The sequence below is a fragment of the Betta splendens genome, chromosome 3, assembly GCF_900634795.4.
Source record: "Betta splendens chromosome 3, fBetSpl5.4, whole genome shotgun sequence".
NCBI classification, from domain to species: domain Eukaryota; kingdom Metazoa; phylum Chordata; class Actinopteri; order Anabantiformes; family Osphronemidae; genus Betta; species Betta splendens.
Genome location: NC_040883.2, coordinates 7,882,295 through 7,898,725, shown reverse-complemented (window position 1 = coordinate 7,898,725; position 16,431 = coordinate 7,882,295). Strand labels below are relative to the sequence as shown.

Here is a 16,431-nt window from a genome sequence, read left to right as displayed (position 1 = left end):
TTTAATTAAAGTTTCTTTGTGCACCCCATGCTGGTAACATGGGAGTAGGTGTTAAGTGAAAGGAGTCTGTCCTTGTTCTCTCGGTGTGATTTAATCACGGCAGGCTGACAAGAGTTGGTTCAGTTAACCAACAGAGTATTCAGCCATTCTCAGCAGATGGTGGCCTGAAGCAGCAGCTTTTGTTGTTTTTTTACTGGAAACCAAACGTAAATCCCCAGAAGAAGATATAGAATAAAAGATTTTGAAATAGTTTTGTCTTTTTTATGGATTAGGAGCTACTTTGTACGTGACAAGAACGCGTTATCGGCTATTTAACTTCTTTTCTCTCTAATGAAGTATAAGCTCCAAAAGAAGCCTATTATGTCTGAGCACCCCAGTACCTCAGGGAACCTGAGGAGAACAGCGCATCCTCGCTGCCGCGCTGCCTGGCTCCTTCCTAAATGGCTCAGGTGACCCACGCATCCATATGGCTGTGGTGAAGGTCTTTGGTGCCCCCTGCCAGCACGCGGTAGACTACATTCATCATGTCTCTCTGCATCCCTCATTTCCTCCTCCCTGAGTGATCTACAACACTTTGTCAGTGGCAGTGACCTGGAAAAGAAGCGAATGAAATGAAGTGGAGCTCACACGCTTAGCTTTCACTAAGGAGAACTGCAATGTCCAATAAGGTGAGCAGGTCCTGGCTTAGGTTTTTTAATGTGGGCTGTTGGCAAAAAAATCTAGAGTAAATGATATAATATAAATAGATAGATTTGAAATAAAACAAGCGCTGCAAATGAGCTTCATAGTGACACCAGTACTGAATAAAAACACCCACAGCTGGACTTAACAGTAAAAAATATCAAGTCTCAAATTTGAGGAAACAAAAAGGTCCCCTGACGCTTATTATAATGCTCTAAGATGTGACTTACACTGTATTGAAAGTGTTAGTGTTTGCACAGCCTCCTGACCGTGGGTGATGGGGGGGGCAGGGGGGGGGGGGGGGGGGGGGTTTCTGCCTTCTGTTGGACGTACATAATTATGGGATGGCCACATGCTGGATAATATGTCTATAATATAATTTGAATGTCTACAGAACAAGCAGAAAACTGTTGAAATTCAAAGTAAAGTATAATTGAATAACATTTAGTAAGTATTCATAATTAAATCATTTAATAAAACATACTTCCTACAAGTACTGAAAGTATAAAAACCCCTAAGATACACTGATAGAATTTGTCAACACTCCCTAACATTGCTGCAGCGCTAAAAGCATCTAAATAACAAAGTGAAAGAGCATTTTCATTACGTTAATAATTTTATCACTCAACTGACCACTTTATGGTTTTACATAATGCATAAACATTCATCAAGCTGTTTCTGACATACCCACTGTATTAACTAACAAACCCCAGTAATTATTAAACACCATCCCACTTTTTGAACTTCAAACTGCCCTGTGTCTGAGTCCCCACTATGATGAAGTGCTTGATTCACAGTTTGCCCATCTGTGCTCTGTGTCTGTACATCTGACAAGACTTTGCTTGAGGTGTAGGTATAATTAGCATTGACTTCTTATCATATCTGCTGAGCTGTTCAGGTCAGTCCAGGACCTTGATCATGGCTCTTATTTGAATAACGTCACCAGCTGGAAACAGCAGCGCACAGTTTAAGTACAACTTTTATTAATACTGGAATCATCACAGTGCGTTTTGTTACATTAGCAGTGACTAAAGTTAACAAAAAGGGGTCAATTTTACCAAAAAGGAAGACATAAAAGAAAACCTTATTAACAGTAGCAGAGACAAAATAATCTTGGAAATTATTTTGAAATAAATTAAAGAAGTAGAGCAGAAGAAGTGACAAGGAAAAAAGAGGGGGAGAAAGACATGAGCACAGTGGCTGCAGGGCGTCACGCGAAGGAGAGGAGCAAAACATGGGTTTGTACACGAAGCAGATGTTGACTGTCACTATTTGGTCCTTGGAACAGAACAGCGCGGCCCCGTGGAAGTGATACCAACACCGGAGAGAGAGATTCTACCGCGGAGTTCAGACGGAGGAAGAAAAGCGAGCGAGAAGCGCAGTAGTGACAACGAGACGTTCGGTCGGGCTCTGGCGGCGGCGGCGCCGGGAGGTCACGCTCCTTATGGTTGCACAGCGTTTCGTCATGTGGCTCCGGTGGACTTCAGTGAAAGAGAATCCACCTTAGTCATGTTTGAGACGGGTCCCTACGGTCTTAGCATGAAGGATTGGCAGATTGTGTGTGTGTGTGGGGGGGGGGGGGGGGGGGAGTGTCTGCATGCAGACACTGGCTATACAGTCGGGCCTGGTTATGAATGCAGCCTGTCCCTCAATGACCAGCACAGTTAAAAAAAAAAAGCTTGGCACGTCTGCAAATCATCTCAAATGGGAGGATGTGTTATTTAAGGCACACATTAAGTTGCCAATTTATGCATATTTGAAGTGAGCAAATAGTCTGATGGGAGGTCTACAACGCACATAAGGCGGTGGGTTGCCATGTTTCCATATGGAGGTCTGACAGCAGATTCAGGGCATGAGCAAATGTTTGCAGTGGAAGTCTGTAAATGCGCCGCAGATCTGAGTAACCACGGAAACGCAGCGTGCTGTACCGTAGGTGAGGAGCTGGATGCGGCGGAGCTACCGACAGGCGTCCGCCACTCCGCGTCCAATAACAATGAAATGACAAGATGACTGAGATCCCCCCGGAGCGGCTGCGCTGCGGATTTATACAATCTGTAAAAACGGGAACGTGTCAAACGGCGGCTGAGATTTCACTGGCGTCACGCGAGGTTTGGATCTGGCGAGATGCTGAAATGATTTTCAGACACCAGAAGCAACCCGAGTGCTCGGCGCTGTGCGTGAGGCCTCAAAAGGCCTGATCAGAAGTAATTAAAATGCAATCTAAGACTGCGGTGGAGAGTGCGGCGTCCTGCTGCTGGCCTCCACCACAGCTGATCCTGCTGCGCAGAGAGGCGTGAAGGCTTATCAAGCTAATGATTCCAGTCCTCCCCTCAACAGCCCACTCTGGACCCAAAACGATACCACCCGTTAGCCATTAGCCGCTCACACCGCAACACGCGCTGACCAATCAACGAGACGGAAACGCTTCTATTCACTGTAGACTGGGATGAAAATGAAGACTTCAACAGAATTAGCTTTTATTAGCTTTGATGGGCTGCCGCCGCCGCCACTGGGAGTCTGATCTAGGCAAACTGTTGTTTGCCAACTTGTCAGCCCGGCGCCGTCCGTGGGGTCGGATGCGCGGACGCAAAGGATTCTGGGACCCGGGGAACGCGTGCGTTCGCTTCGCTTTTGCTTCGTCCGCACTCCATTTTCGGCGGCTTAAACGAGCTTAATTGGCTGCTTTCAGACAACGGCGCCGTAGAAAGTTCACGCCTCCGTTCTGTTTCTATCACTTCCAGGAGCTAATTAAACGTTAAACAGCAATATTTGTTTGACTTATTTCATTATGAGGCCGAGAGGCGACCGGAAGAGAGTTAGCTGACACTTCAGACTCATGGGCGTCGTCGTCTGTCGCACCACCTGTCTGTGAACCTGGACGCTGAGGTCATGAGACGCGTAACAGAGATACAGGGGTAATAATGCTACCGAAGCCCACACCTGCTGTTTTATAGGCTGGAACTCGCTGTGGGGACGCGGTGTGGACAGGGCCGCGTTCACTGGAGCGTCTGCTGTGTTTTTAGCCGCACACAAAAACACACACACCAACACACACACGACACTCACAAACAGGGACCAACTGAATCCTCTGTAGCAGCGTAGGCGTTGGTTTCAGCAGGTTCCAACACAGATTAAAGCACACAGTTAAGTCAGCGTGTTTAAAACAACAAAAAAAACACCTCGGACACCTTTTGTGCTGTTGATTGGGCGTTTTTAAAGGAAAACATCACGTGTGACGCAGCGTGTGCGCTTTGACTGGCTTCTGTGCCACGCTAGAATTCTCATCTGGTCCTGAGCTGTTCTCCACAACTGGGGAATTAAGCAGCGCGTCAGTCCTGCAACACTACAAACATTTTATTCAGTTTGCACTGGGATTAGAAAGAAACATACAGCACATACACGTTGGGACCAGAGCGACCGGCTCCCGTCGGCCTACTGAGAGTCTGGTACCAGCAGTGCTCCAGTGTCCTGGGGTGGACAGAACAGTGGCATTTCCCTTTAATGCACCCACGCTGTCACGTCTTTGTGAATGGACGTGCACGCGCACAGCGCTCTCCTCCTCGCGACACAGGAAGCATCACCCGGTTGGACAAGGGTGTGGATGTGTGTGTGGGGGGGGGGGGGGGGGGGTCCAAGCTGATGCCACACACAGCATCCGTGTGACAAACACACATACAGTAATTCTCTAGACAATAAAAAAAATCCCCCTGCTTGAAGATTGCAAACATTTTCCGCTCTGCTGTTTTGAAATGAAATCATTCTAATTGTTATTATTGTTACGTTTTAACAGGCAGAAACACGTCTACAGCAGTGCTCCACTGAGGCCATGAATAAATAAAAAAAGCATGTGAGAGCGCTGATGTCACCGGCTATAGTGAGGTCACTGCTAGGAGAGCGTAGAGACGTGGTGATGGAGAGATCCCTACGAGGACACACACGCACACACACACACACACACACACACACGCGCTCGCAGCCCACACATCCACATGTTACACAGCTTAGTAGTTTGTGTTACAACAGGAGATTCGTTTTTACAATAATGTAAAGTAAGACTAAATATTCAAACAGTACTGTAGAATGAAAAAAAAGGAACAGTTGGTGAAATATTTTCTAACAAGCCTTTATACCAAAGCACTGTGCCTGATTCTCATTTACATTATACAGCACATACAGTACATATTGTATGAACAGGCAGTGCAACGCTCATTCCACGCGTCCTCCCCTCCAGCCATCGGCTCCGAGACCGCGATCGACCCCTCGCGCTCCTTCGTTTAACGGGCTTCGCTTTGTTTTCGCACGTTAAATACTTCCCTTCGTGTGTCCGGTCCCTGAACTGAACTGTGGGACCTGCACTGAACTGGGCTGAAGCGCCCCCTCATACTGACAGCAACGTTGTGCTTACACATGATCGATAGGAGAACAGCATCACTGGAAATACATTCATTTATGGGACTGAATAAATGCTTGGACAAATGCTTACAGTACCTTACTGACCCCTTCTAACGTTTCTGAACCCAGATTAGTCAAAGGTGACTTTTATTATTCACCTCTAATCCTCAGATCACGTCTCACCATCTGCACTAGCATTAGCTTGGGCTACGACACAGGCGGCCACGATGCATCTGAGGGGAAGCAGTGGGGCAACTCTCAGATCATTCTTCTGTGTTTGGAGCCTCTAGAGGCTTCTTCTTACCCGGACACTTAACATCCACCCTCCATCATAGTCGCTTGAAGACTAAACCATGCAAACTGTTGATCGCTGACTGAAAAGGGGGTAAAGGCGTAACTTTAAAACTGGGGCGATAGACAGTTGTTCAGCTGCGTTCAATGCCTACAGTACGTTGGCTTTGAACAATGCAAAAAATACACCTAACTCTATTTGCAGATAAAGATCAAATCTCCGTTCAGAAACGTGTTCCACTTCCATTCTGACTTATCCAGACAAGTTGATCGTTTTTCGGGATTTGTCCAGAGTTCTGCCATCGTACATTATTTCTGCCTCCACCACAATGGAGGAGGAAGTAATTGTGTTATCGATGTGTTTCTCTGCTCCAGTAACAGGTGTCCTTGTTACTACGGGTGATGCACTAAACTGTTGATGGAGTATTTATGAACTCGAAAGTAATTCTGAAAACTAACTTAACGAGGGGCAGAGGCGACATCTCAGTCCAAATCTTAAAGTGGACAAATGACAACTAACAGACTTTACTCTTTTAAAGCCATGAAGTGCAGCCTAATGGTGTGAATAGTGTATTGTTTGCATTGTGGATTCAATCTTCATCGACTGCACATAAAAAAAAGCTTCAGTACTATTCACAATTAGCGGGCGATGGCTTGTTGAACCACAATGGGCCTGTGTTCCGATCCATTCTACGAGCTCTACTTTCTCATCCCATCTTCCATTTCACCAGTCGCTCCAATTCCACAAGTCTGCATCACTTCCTCTTCGTCCTTCCCTGTTTTCCTCTACAAATTAAACACTGTTAATTGGCAACCGCCTCTCTCACTTTCACTCTATCATACAGCATGACTATAGCAACATCTAGTGGCTGTTGTACATACTCCACCACTTCTCAAAGTGCTTATAGTTGTTTTTTTGTGTTTTTTTTTCTCATCCAAACTTTTATTTTGTAATCCATTTCCTCCCCTAGAACGAGACAGGGACAGAGAAAGAGCCGCGCCGAATCCGGCCTGGCATGAATTCACAGTCGATGTGTAATTTAGCACTCCTGATGATTGCCTGAATGTGACAAAGGGGAACCTGCGATCCCCCATTTGATCCTCTCCTCGGAAACAAGAAAATAAAACACATTTATTGCTCCATTTCTGATTTAACATTTTCTCTCTTGGTTCTAGAAAATATATATGAATATATCTATACGCCTGGATCACTTCTCGTACAGCGGTAACAAGGTAAATGACGTCACGATATTAACAGGAAAACGCACGCACGACACACAGGAGAAAAAAAGCCCTGCCCTCATTGGGTAACCAGCTGTCCTGCAGCAGAGCTCTACCCGCCCCCCTCGCGCACACGCACAGTCAACCGTATGTGCACGCACGCACACACACACACACACACACACACACACACACACACACTAGCCAGAGAGAGAGAGGGGAAGGGGGCACTAGCACGGTTCAATGCCAACACAATATTTTAAAAGACTCTTTTACACTGGGACCCAGAGGAGCCCTCTGGCCTGTTAGCTCCCCGTGCTAATACCAACGCCTCAGTCCACTCGCGCTATCAACGCTGCGTTGTCGCTCAGGCAGCCTGGGTTCGAATCCAGCTGGTCACATGACACTCTGACTCCTCCTCCTCTCTCTCTATCTCTCTCGCCTCCGCCGGTCCCTCCTTCAGTCCATCAGTTTCTTTCAACTGGGATTCGACGGTCGGGTTAGTGGGAGAGGATGGTGGGGGAAGTGTGAGTCGAGAAACACATCAGAACGTGGTCTGTCTCTTTTCCTTCGCCTCCTTTTTGTCTGTTTTTCCTACGAGTTGTCCCATCGCTGGGTGATGGTGTCGAGAAGACAAACATGCAACCAACACACACTAGTTATAGTGGCCTTCTAGCAGCCTGTCGATATTCAGTATTTGACTTTTAATTGTCAGCTTGGGTTAACTTTATTAATGTCATTATTATCTTTATATTATATGTCATTTACTCTAAAGTTTTTTTTAAATGTATGTTTTTGTTTTCATTTCTCTTCTCTGTTATTTCATGACTTTCCCTACATGGTTAAGTTTCTGTGTATGTACTAGGCGGCTGGGTTTGCACCACACCAACACCTGACTCCCTATTGGCTGACATTTATCGTCCTCTTCCTGCCTCGCCTCCAATCACAAGATGCGCGGCGCCGAGCGGTCGTTTGACACCGTCTTCCGAAGGCGAACTCCTCTCCTGATGGTGGTCAACATGTCGCCCTCCGCCCCCTCCGCCGCCGCCTGGGCGTCGGCGGCGCCGTCCGGGTCGTCGGGGAGCGCGGGGAAGGGGAACTGGCCCTCCCCGAGGGCGTGCGCGCTGGCCACCAGCTCGCCGATCTTCTCCACCAGGCTGTGGCGGTTGGCGGCGATCATCTGCTCCTCCTCCGACCCGGCGGGCGGTCCCGTCGCCGGGCCCCCGTGCTGCTGCTGCGCGTACACCTCCAGCGCCGCCCCGGAACCCCAGGCGGTGTTGGGCAGGCTGAGGCGCTTCGGGGACGCCTTCACGTAATCAAGCGCCCCCTGCGTGTCCTCCGCGCCGGTGAAGAAGACGCACTCCTCGCTGCCCACTCGCACCGGCACGCAGCCCGCTTGGCCGCCGCCTGCGTAGCCGCCGCTCGCCCCCGGCGAGTGCGAGTCGCCGGGAACGGTGGGCGTCTTGACGGGCACAATGGGCGGTCGGATGGGGATGGGCCCCGCGCTGGACAGCGTGCGCCTCACGCCCGGTTTGGTCGAAGGTGTGCGTCGAATGGTGGCAGTGCCTGGCGTCCCTGACCCACCTCCACCGCTTCCACCAGGCTGACCCGGTATCCCGTGTAGCCCCGGGCCGAGAGCTCCACTGGGGAGGCCAGCCGTGCTGGCCGGCCTCTTAGTCTGGATCATGCGCCGGTAGTTCTGGGCAATGTTGGAATGACGGGGGATGGTGGACGACTTGTCAAACTCTGTCTGTCCGTCCGGGGCCTCAGCGTCGCCGTTCACCGAGTAGCAGTCGTAATCGGAGCCTGGTTGTCGGGTGGGGTGAAGAGATGAGTGACAGGAGAAAAAACATCATCGCAAGTGAAGGTGAGGTAATTTGGTTGACACAAAGATCAGACATGTTATCGGAGAAAACTGTTTGGGAAAAAAAGCCTTAGAATAAAACACACGCCCAAAACAAGGCAGTAACATAACGGCCTACATCTGAATGTGTTTCTGCATTAAAGTGATGAAACGATGACCACAGTTTGCTTTGCTTTCACCTTGTGAGGGGATGGTGTCCTCGGAGCAGGACGGGGTCGTCGTCTCCGTGCTGTACCCGCTGGAGTACTGCAGGGAGTCCCTGTTGCTTTTCTGCTCCATACTGAGCCCTCTCGTCAGAACCATGGCCAGGTCACTGGCTGCCGGTGACACCTCCTCGCCATGCTGAGGACGGAGGCACGGAGCAGGTTCATTAAATCGTTTTCAGATAATGGCATGCATGGACCTGAATTTGCTTTGTGGTTTAATTCTGAGTTGCTTCTCTACAATGAAATGAATCCTGTTGCCGCCACCCGTGCGAATCCCTCCACATGGACGTTGGCTAACGTTACCTTGGCGGCCATGTTGGAGGCGGCCATCCTGGACCTCTGCCCGTCGTCGGGGTGCGATGGGCCGGCGTAGCCCTGAGAGCTGGGCGAGGCCTCGCTCTCTCTCAGCCGATCCAGAGGCTCCTTCCTCCTCTGAACTGCCGTCGCAGCCACCGGCTGCTCGTACTGACCTGCTTTGGACCAGTCCTGAAGGGGTGAGTGGAATTAATAAGCAGGGAGGTCACAGGTAAGTTTAGCACTAGAGACTTGTCCGCTATCCAGCAGTTTGTAGCCCTTCATCTGCGTGCAGAGAGAGGGGGCCTTGATGGGTGCATGGAGTTTGTGCGTGCGCATACTGGGGCCTTTTACTGTTAATGAGTCTGATGGGTCAGCGCTCCACACCCCGCTTAATTTTACTCAATCTGTAGTCGACAGATTGCAAAATCAGTGAGTGAGACAAGAGAGACCAAAAATAAATAAATAAATAAATAGTAAATGAACATATGCATGCCCACACAGCAAGTCGGGATGAATAGCAAAGCAATGGCGTTATACATAAGGTTAATCAGATGTTGAAAACGAAAGGAAACCAAGGAATGCATTAATAGAATTATGAAATGGGAACAAAATGAAAGGTGCAACTCGGTGAATGGGAGCGAGTGGAGAACGAACCTTCCAGATAGGAACCTTTGATGTGGGAGAAGAGGAGCTGGATCCAGAGGGGCGGATAAAGGGTGGGGACGCAGGAACAGGAAGAATGACAGAGAGAGGCCGGGTGGAGCCCGGGTGAGAGAGAGCGGGGCGGAAAGTAGCGAAGGACGAGCCAAACTGCGGGACGAGAGACATAGTCGTGTCACCAGAGCGAAAGAGAGAGAGGGGGGGGGGGGGGGGGGGGGGGTCGGCCGTGGTGGGGGTCCACCAGCAACGGACGAGCACAGACATCCTCACACAGAGCATGAACAGAGCGACAGGAGGCTGGAGATGCATCAGAACAAACGATCATCTACTACCTAAACCACACAGCCACTTATATTAGAACAGTCATGTGATGTGTTAGAGCAGCAGCACGCAGGCGTTTCATATTCACATTGCATACAGTATCACCTAGTGATGGGTTCATCACTGCCCCCTGAGCCTTCGGTGTGGCTGCGCCTTCGTCTCATACAGCAGCAGATCCGTACGGGGCGTTTTGGGAACAGGACCCATCACGCCATGAAAGGTATAGGCGAACAAAGAGTGTCCCCACAACTTTTATAACGAGGCTGATATTCACGTTTTGCATCACGCAGGAAGTGCGGAAACACACAGAGGCTTCAGGTGTTTTTCCCCGAGTCTCGGTTTGATGAGAGGAACGTTCTCTTCTGGGAACGGCATCGAGCCCACGGAGAGCTGCCGCCGGCTCCGCTCTTAAAACAAGTCCTCGCTGAGCGTAAGTGCGAGTTCTACGCGCAGGTGCCGCTTAATTCCGCTTTTATACGGCCGCAATCAGCGCAGCGAGTTCAGCGGCGATTCAGCGTTTCCAGACCTAACGTCTGTGTCGACCGGAGACACTTTTCTACATCATTTTGTAAAAATAAAAACAGGTAAAAAATATTAAGTTACATGTGCGAGTCAAAAAAAATTTCAATGGAACTAAACGTGGAGGGATCCTCGGTGTGGCTCTGCCTCAGGTTTCTATGGACACTGACAAATGGGGAAACAGAACCTGCTAAATTGGTACTGGCTGCTTAAAGTGAGTAGCATCATCTATGTTTCTTTATGTGGTACTTACAGTGGTGGGGGAGCTGCATTCACTGACAGACTGGCATGTTTCTGAGGCCTCTGATGACGCTGAGCTGGATGACTTCTGCAGCAGAACAGAAGGGAAAACCATGTTCACTGATACGGACAGAAAAAATGTCAAGAATCTCTAAGGAGCTCAAGAAAAAGGCTGGAGACAGATCTACGTCTGTACCTGGCTAGTGATGTCCGAAGGCATGGGCGAAGGAGGCTTGGAGTAAATGTTCGCATCCTGGGACACGAAGCCCGAGTCGTGGGAGGAGACGCTGCTGAGGCGGTGGGCCGCGATGCCCCCCGGTGGCGGAGGCTGGTGCGGCAGGCTGCTGCGGTGTAGCGATAAGAGGAGGAGGAGCAGGAGGTGGGTGAGTGGGGCTGGGAGCCGCCGCCACCGATGCCCCCACTGCCGCCCCCCCCCTGAGGAGCGGGAGGCACTACTGTGGGCGCTGTTGACGCTGCTGTGGGGCGGAGAGTGGGGGGGGGGGGGGGGGGGGGGGGGGTAAGGATGAGCAAAGATGAGGGTAGCGGTGGTGGATGTGGAGTGGGACAGTGTTTAGAGACAGAGACAGGATGTGCGCACAGATGTGTCAATGTGACGGGAGACAGGATTGGTCAGGATGGGAGGTGGATGATCGGGGGGTTGTGATTGGTTTTAGAAGAGGAGCCAGTTCAGTGCAGGTTGTTGATCCGTCGGGTTAGTTGTGAAGGAACCCGTGATGCAATGATGTGAAGCCACACGCCGGTCAACAGTTAAAAGCAGAGGTCCCCCAGAATGAACAGAGGTCAGTTTAACCGAACAGCCACAAGAGAGAAAGAGGGCGAATCCCGGTTCACGTCAACACAATAGAGTGATTTCAGACGCAGAGAAGCAGAGAAAGGGACGCGTACAGAGGAGGATGGTTGTGGTGGAAGCAGGGGAAGGAAGGGGGGGGGGGGGCAGACAGAGAGGTGTATAAGCTTATGAGGATTCAGGGCACACACAACAAAGACACACACATGCTTCAGGGCTGCTGCTAATGCATGCAGACACTCAGAGACATGTTTACGCACACACACACACACACGGATGCATGCACACACATACCCCGACACGCACGCACGCACACACACACACACACACACACACACACACACACACACACACACACACACACACACACACACACACGGATGCATGCACACACACACCCCGACACGCACGCAAGCACACACACACACACACACACATCACGCACACACATACATACAAACACACACACACACACACACACACACACACACAGTTTTTCTTCAGACAAAGAATCACAATAATACATTTTTGATATTTAAATGTCCAAATTTGAATACTGTTTGTGTTTCATTCAACAAAGTAGGAGTTACTCTTCTGATCCTTAAACCGACACTGATTAAATCCACTATTGATGACTCGACACTTTGATTCTGCTTCTTTTTTCTCTGTCTGAATGTCATGATGGATTCTCATGGAGATTCCCATCGACTCGTGGTTGAAATGAGTGGTGGAACAGTAATGATGGACGGACGCAGACGGACGACACTGCAACAAAACAGCAGGGAGGCTCCTCTTTCCGCTGCTCGGACCCTCAGGCCCTCAGTACCTGCACATGCTGCTCTTCCGAGAGCCGGAGCTGCTGGGGGATGAGGGAGGGGTCTGATAGGACCAGCTGTAGTCGGACCCCTTCAAATCTATGATCACCTGGAACACGAACAGCCCGGTCAAAGGCGCCGCCGCCGTTTCCCGCGCGTTTAGATGCTACGTGTGCTCGTTACCTGTTCGCTGGCAGGAGGCAGCTTGTGAGGGTCCGTCGTTAGCACAGTGAGGTCATCAATGATGGCCTGGAGGTGAGTGATCTCTCCCAGCATCGCAATCTCGCCATTCTAAAACAACAACAACGACAGTGTCATTTCAAGCCCCTCGCCGCGCCTCACCCGCCGCCGTCCCCCGTGTCCTCACCACAACAGGCTGCAGGAAACTGATGAAGGTGCAGAAGCGGCCCCTCTCCTCCACCAGCGCGCGGCGCACCGCCTGCTTCTCCGTCTCCTCCATCAACAGGCACATGTCGGTCACGTCCTGCATGGCACTGTCCAGCTGGGGCTGCAGGTCCCCTCGGCCTGAGGTCAGAGGGGGGGGGGTCGTGAGAATTCCCACATAGGCTGGATGAAAGCGACGGTCAGGTCACAGTGGAGATGACGGTGGGAACGTGAGGAAGGCGGGGATGCGTCCACCAGAAGGTAGAACGTACAGTACAGAGCTGCTGTTGTTTACGCCCTCGTAGTAAAAAATCTGCTTTGGGAATAAGGGTTAAGAGGCGTTATCTCCGCAGTGGCCTCTACTTCCCACAATGCACTGCTCCAACATACTGTACTTACATACATATATGTCAAACAAAGTAGGACAAAAATAAACTCCGTATCTGTTTGTTTCAAAAGCAGTAAACAGATGTAGCCTTGAAAATGATTCGGCCCATTTTGCAATTATTAATTTGAGGTCCTGTATTTGTTCAGGTTTAAAGTATGACATGTCTATTGTTGACTTCCCTTCCAACTCTGAGATCAACTTCTGGCTGTCGAGGCCTGAATAAGACTGACAGTCATGGCTAAAGAGCGAGTAGCGTAGTTTCCATGTATGAAATAAATGTGGGTGTGCGATACTTTTCTGCTGTCACTGTGTCAGTTCAGGACTAATGCGATGCTCTGTTTGAGAACTGTGCCGGTTGCTGTGATTGTACTTGAATCGCGGCGCAACAAAAGGTCAGATGTACCGTACAGCATTGGGGGGAGAACGTTCGAATCCTGCCTGCTGTTAGCGGAGAACGAAATGAAATGCAATAAATGGAAAAGACAGAACACGGCGAAATAACTCCGCAGTATTACAGCATGCAAGGAGAGAAACAATGACAGAGAGAGAGCAGCGACACTACGAAGCCAACACTAGCAGCTACACAAGTCATGAAGGAGTCAATTACATCATGTATTATCAGGGTGAAACTGTGCAACTACAACTTCTCAAACTACGAAACTAGAATCCCAACTTTAATCTTTTAACAGCAGACAAAACTCGAAATGGAGTTTATTTTGGACCCGGAAATGAATACAGCGTTGGATTCATTCCGAAGTGGGAATGTGAGCGAGAATGGGGCGACAACAGGCTGATACTTACCCTGGATCTCTACAACAGTGGGGCAAATGCCGCAGGGTGGGAGACGCAGAGAGACGGTAGCAGGGAGAGGGAGAGACAGCAAAAAAAGCCAAATAAAGACGGTGACAGATTTAGACAGAAAACAAGAGGGGAGGGGTCAAGAAAAGACAAATAGCACAACTCATCGTTAAGGTTAGTACAAAAAAAGCCATCGCAACACAGTCACGGTGCCACCGGTTAGAGCAAAATAACACAAAACCCGGCCCACAGAGCCGAACCAGATGCACGCACCAAATCTAGCATCCGTGTGTTCGTCTGCCTGGCAACTGTATAAAAACTACTCCCATTGAGAAATCGCTAATTATTGGTTGATGCGTCACTCAGTGAACATTTCAGGGCAAATTAGAAAAGACGTGCAGTACTGGCGGCCGCCACTAGATGGTGGTAGAATCCTACTGTGGCGGAGCAGGGTTTCTGATGGGAATAGCTGCATGTGTGTGTTGGCAGTGGCAGACTATTCTGTAACGTGTTTTTCATGGATGCAAAGCCTAAATCCACAATCTGATCCAGTGGTGGCTACAGAAATGCTGTTGTTGGAGTTCATTTACCTTTCACTAGGCACCGCTATCAAAAATGTGATGTTGAAGTAATAACAAAGAAAAAATGAAGTGAATGCTCAGATATATGAACAGTTCCAGCACAGAAGCGCTGCTGACACCAGCCCATCTGACTGAGCCCCATTCGGGGTGACGGACGGTTACCTTTGCGAGCCTTCTTCTGCAGTTTCATGGTGTCAGATGACTTCTTCTTGATCTCGTGGCGTGACCTCTTGTACTCTTGAAACAGGATAGAGGATAGAGATGCTTTAGCGGCAGGAATCTCAGGGCCTCATTTTACCGAGCGTTTCCAGTATGCGCTGCATCGATTAGCATTGATCCAGTATTGTGTCCAGGGGATGAAGAGCCTTCTGGTAAAGACCTCTCCCGTGAGTCAGCGCAGCGTTGTCTCTTTGTATTGTAGCTGTTGTAAGAAATGGTAATGTCCTGTACAGTAAATAATGAAAACAGCTCTTTTAAAGCAGAGTATGATGCGTTTGTGAGCGCAGGAGCCTCCACCTCAGCAGCAGGAAAGCAACTCCACTGTTCAAGTGTTATGGTTATGGTGGTGTTATTGGAGTCTGTTGAACACAGATGAATCTAAACAGCAGCTTATTGACGTAAGTGCATGAGAACAAAATGTGAGAAAATAAGGCTGATTGAGGACTTACTATTGTGACAGTCCACGCCAACATCAGTGAAAGCCTCTCAGTTACTTTTCCTAATAATTCACTGATTACATAGAGACCCACTGTGATGCCCGTCATTACCTTTGGCATGATCTTTATCCAGCTGATTGGCTGTCTTCTTCCAGTCCTCAATCTTGTCCTGAAGGGGAGTGATCAAACTCTCCATCAAGGCACTGCAGGAGAGATAGAGGAGAACATATACATACAAATGAACAAAAACCACACAGAATATGATCAACTGTTGTTTTGCTTCAAAGAAACTGAATCTAAAGACTAGAATTCCTATAGAACAGAATTAAAATCAGCACCCCCCCCCCCTCTATGTGTTGGTCTACTTCATAATTTTAGTATCTGGAACACTGCCCTCGCTCCCTGTTCATCACTGCATGTGTGTAGTCGACTCCATGTAGAATTAATAGAACAGAGCCACAATGGCTCCTAGATTGGCTCTGTGGGACCCATGTGGCTGCCATTTATCATCATCATCATGGAAAAGTCATGGGGGGGGGGGGGGGGGGGGGGGGGGGGGGGGGGTGAGGAGCAGGCAAGCAATGGCTGAAATGAAAGTGGACGCAGCGACAGTAGACGACACGGAGGGAGGAGGCTCTTACTTGGTGAACTGGCGAAGTTTGGCCTCGATGCTGCGATGCCTCATGCACATCCTGGTCAGAGCTGAGCCGATGTCTCTCGTCGCCCCTGGAAACACAAAGGGCACGTGTACATGTACAGGTGCCACCAGAAGCGACTTGTGTAGCTTGTGTCACTGCTCCACACAAAGCTGAGAGCAGCATTCACTTTTCAACCAGGAGTGTGTTGAGTAAAATAAGTCCTGGGCCAGTGTTTACACCGGACGCCGGCCTGCCAGGAGACACGACACACACCCCTGGGTTCATCCAAATAAAGCAGCTGCGTGTGTGTGTGTGTGTGTGTGTGTGTGTGTGTGTGTGTGTGTGTGTGCCCGCGCTCAGGGCCCCGGGTCTCTGAGCGAGCGACCTGCAACTGTAAACACTGGTCTATTTTCGGGCCCAGTCGATCCGTGCGGAAAACGCTGACCCGGGAGTTGAAGTCAGCTCAGACGGCACGCGGCGCTAACGACCAAACAAGGCGCTCGGCGCCGCCGCCGCCGCAGGTGGAACGAGACTCTCGGCCTCGTTGTCGGTGTAAAGTTACAATCGCTGGGCCTGAAAACGTTCACACAGGACATCGCTTCTCATTCAGCGTTTGGTAAATGCAACTTGATCCCGGGGTCCGAGTCTATAATGTCACTCTGAAGCGCCTC

At 49.7% G+C, this 16,431-nt stretch overlaps 1 protein-coding gene across 1 annotated transcript in view; it reads right to left on the bottom strand.

Moving 5' to 3' along the window:
* Positions 1-1,642: 1,642 nt before the first annotated feature.
* The window catches only part of mtss1lb (MTSS I-BAR domain containing 2b), a 50,164-nt gene continuing 35,375 nt past the window's right edge, over positions 1,643-16,431 (bottom strand). Inside the window, 14 exon segments of the mRNA XM_029143837.3 lie at positions 1,643-8,391; positions 8,629-8,791; positions 8,959-9,141; positions 10,706-10,780; positions 10,889-11,029; positions 11,032-11,109; positions 11,111-11,168; positions 12,327-12,424; positions 12,499-12,606; positions 12,683-12,840; positions 13,889-13,897; positions 14,629-14,703; positions 15,234-15,325; positions 15,764-15,848. Of these exon segments, the coding sequence (XP_028999670.2) occupies positions 7,529-8,391; positions 8,629-8,791; positions 8,959-9,141; positions 10,706-10,780; positions 10,889-11,029; positions 11,032-11,109; positions 11,111-11,168; positions 12,327-12,424; positions 12,499-12,606; positions 12,683-12,840; positions 13,889-13,897; positions 14,629-14,703; positions 15,234-15,325; positions 15,764-15,848 (2,186 nt within the window). The 3' untranslated portion in view covers positions 1,643-7,528.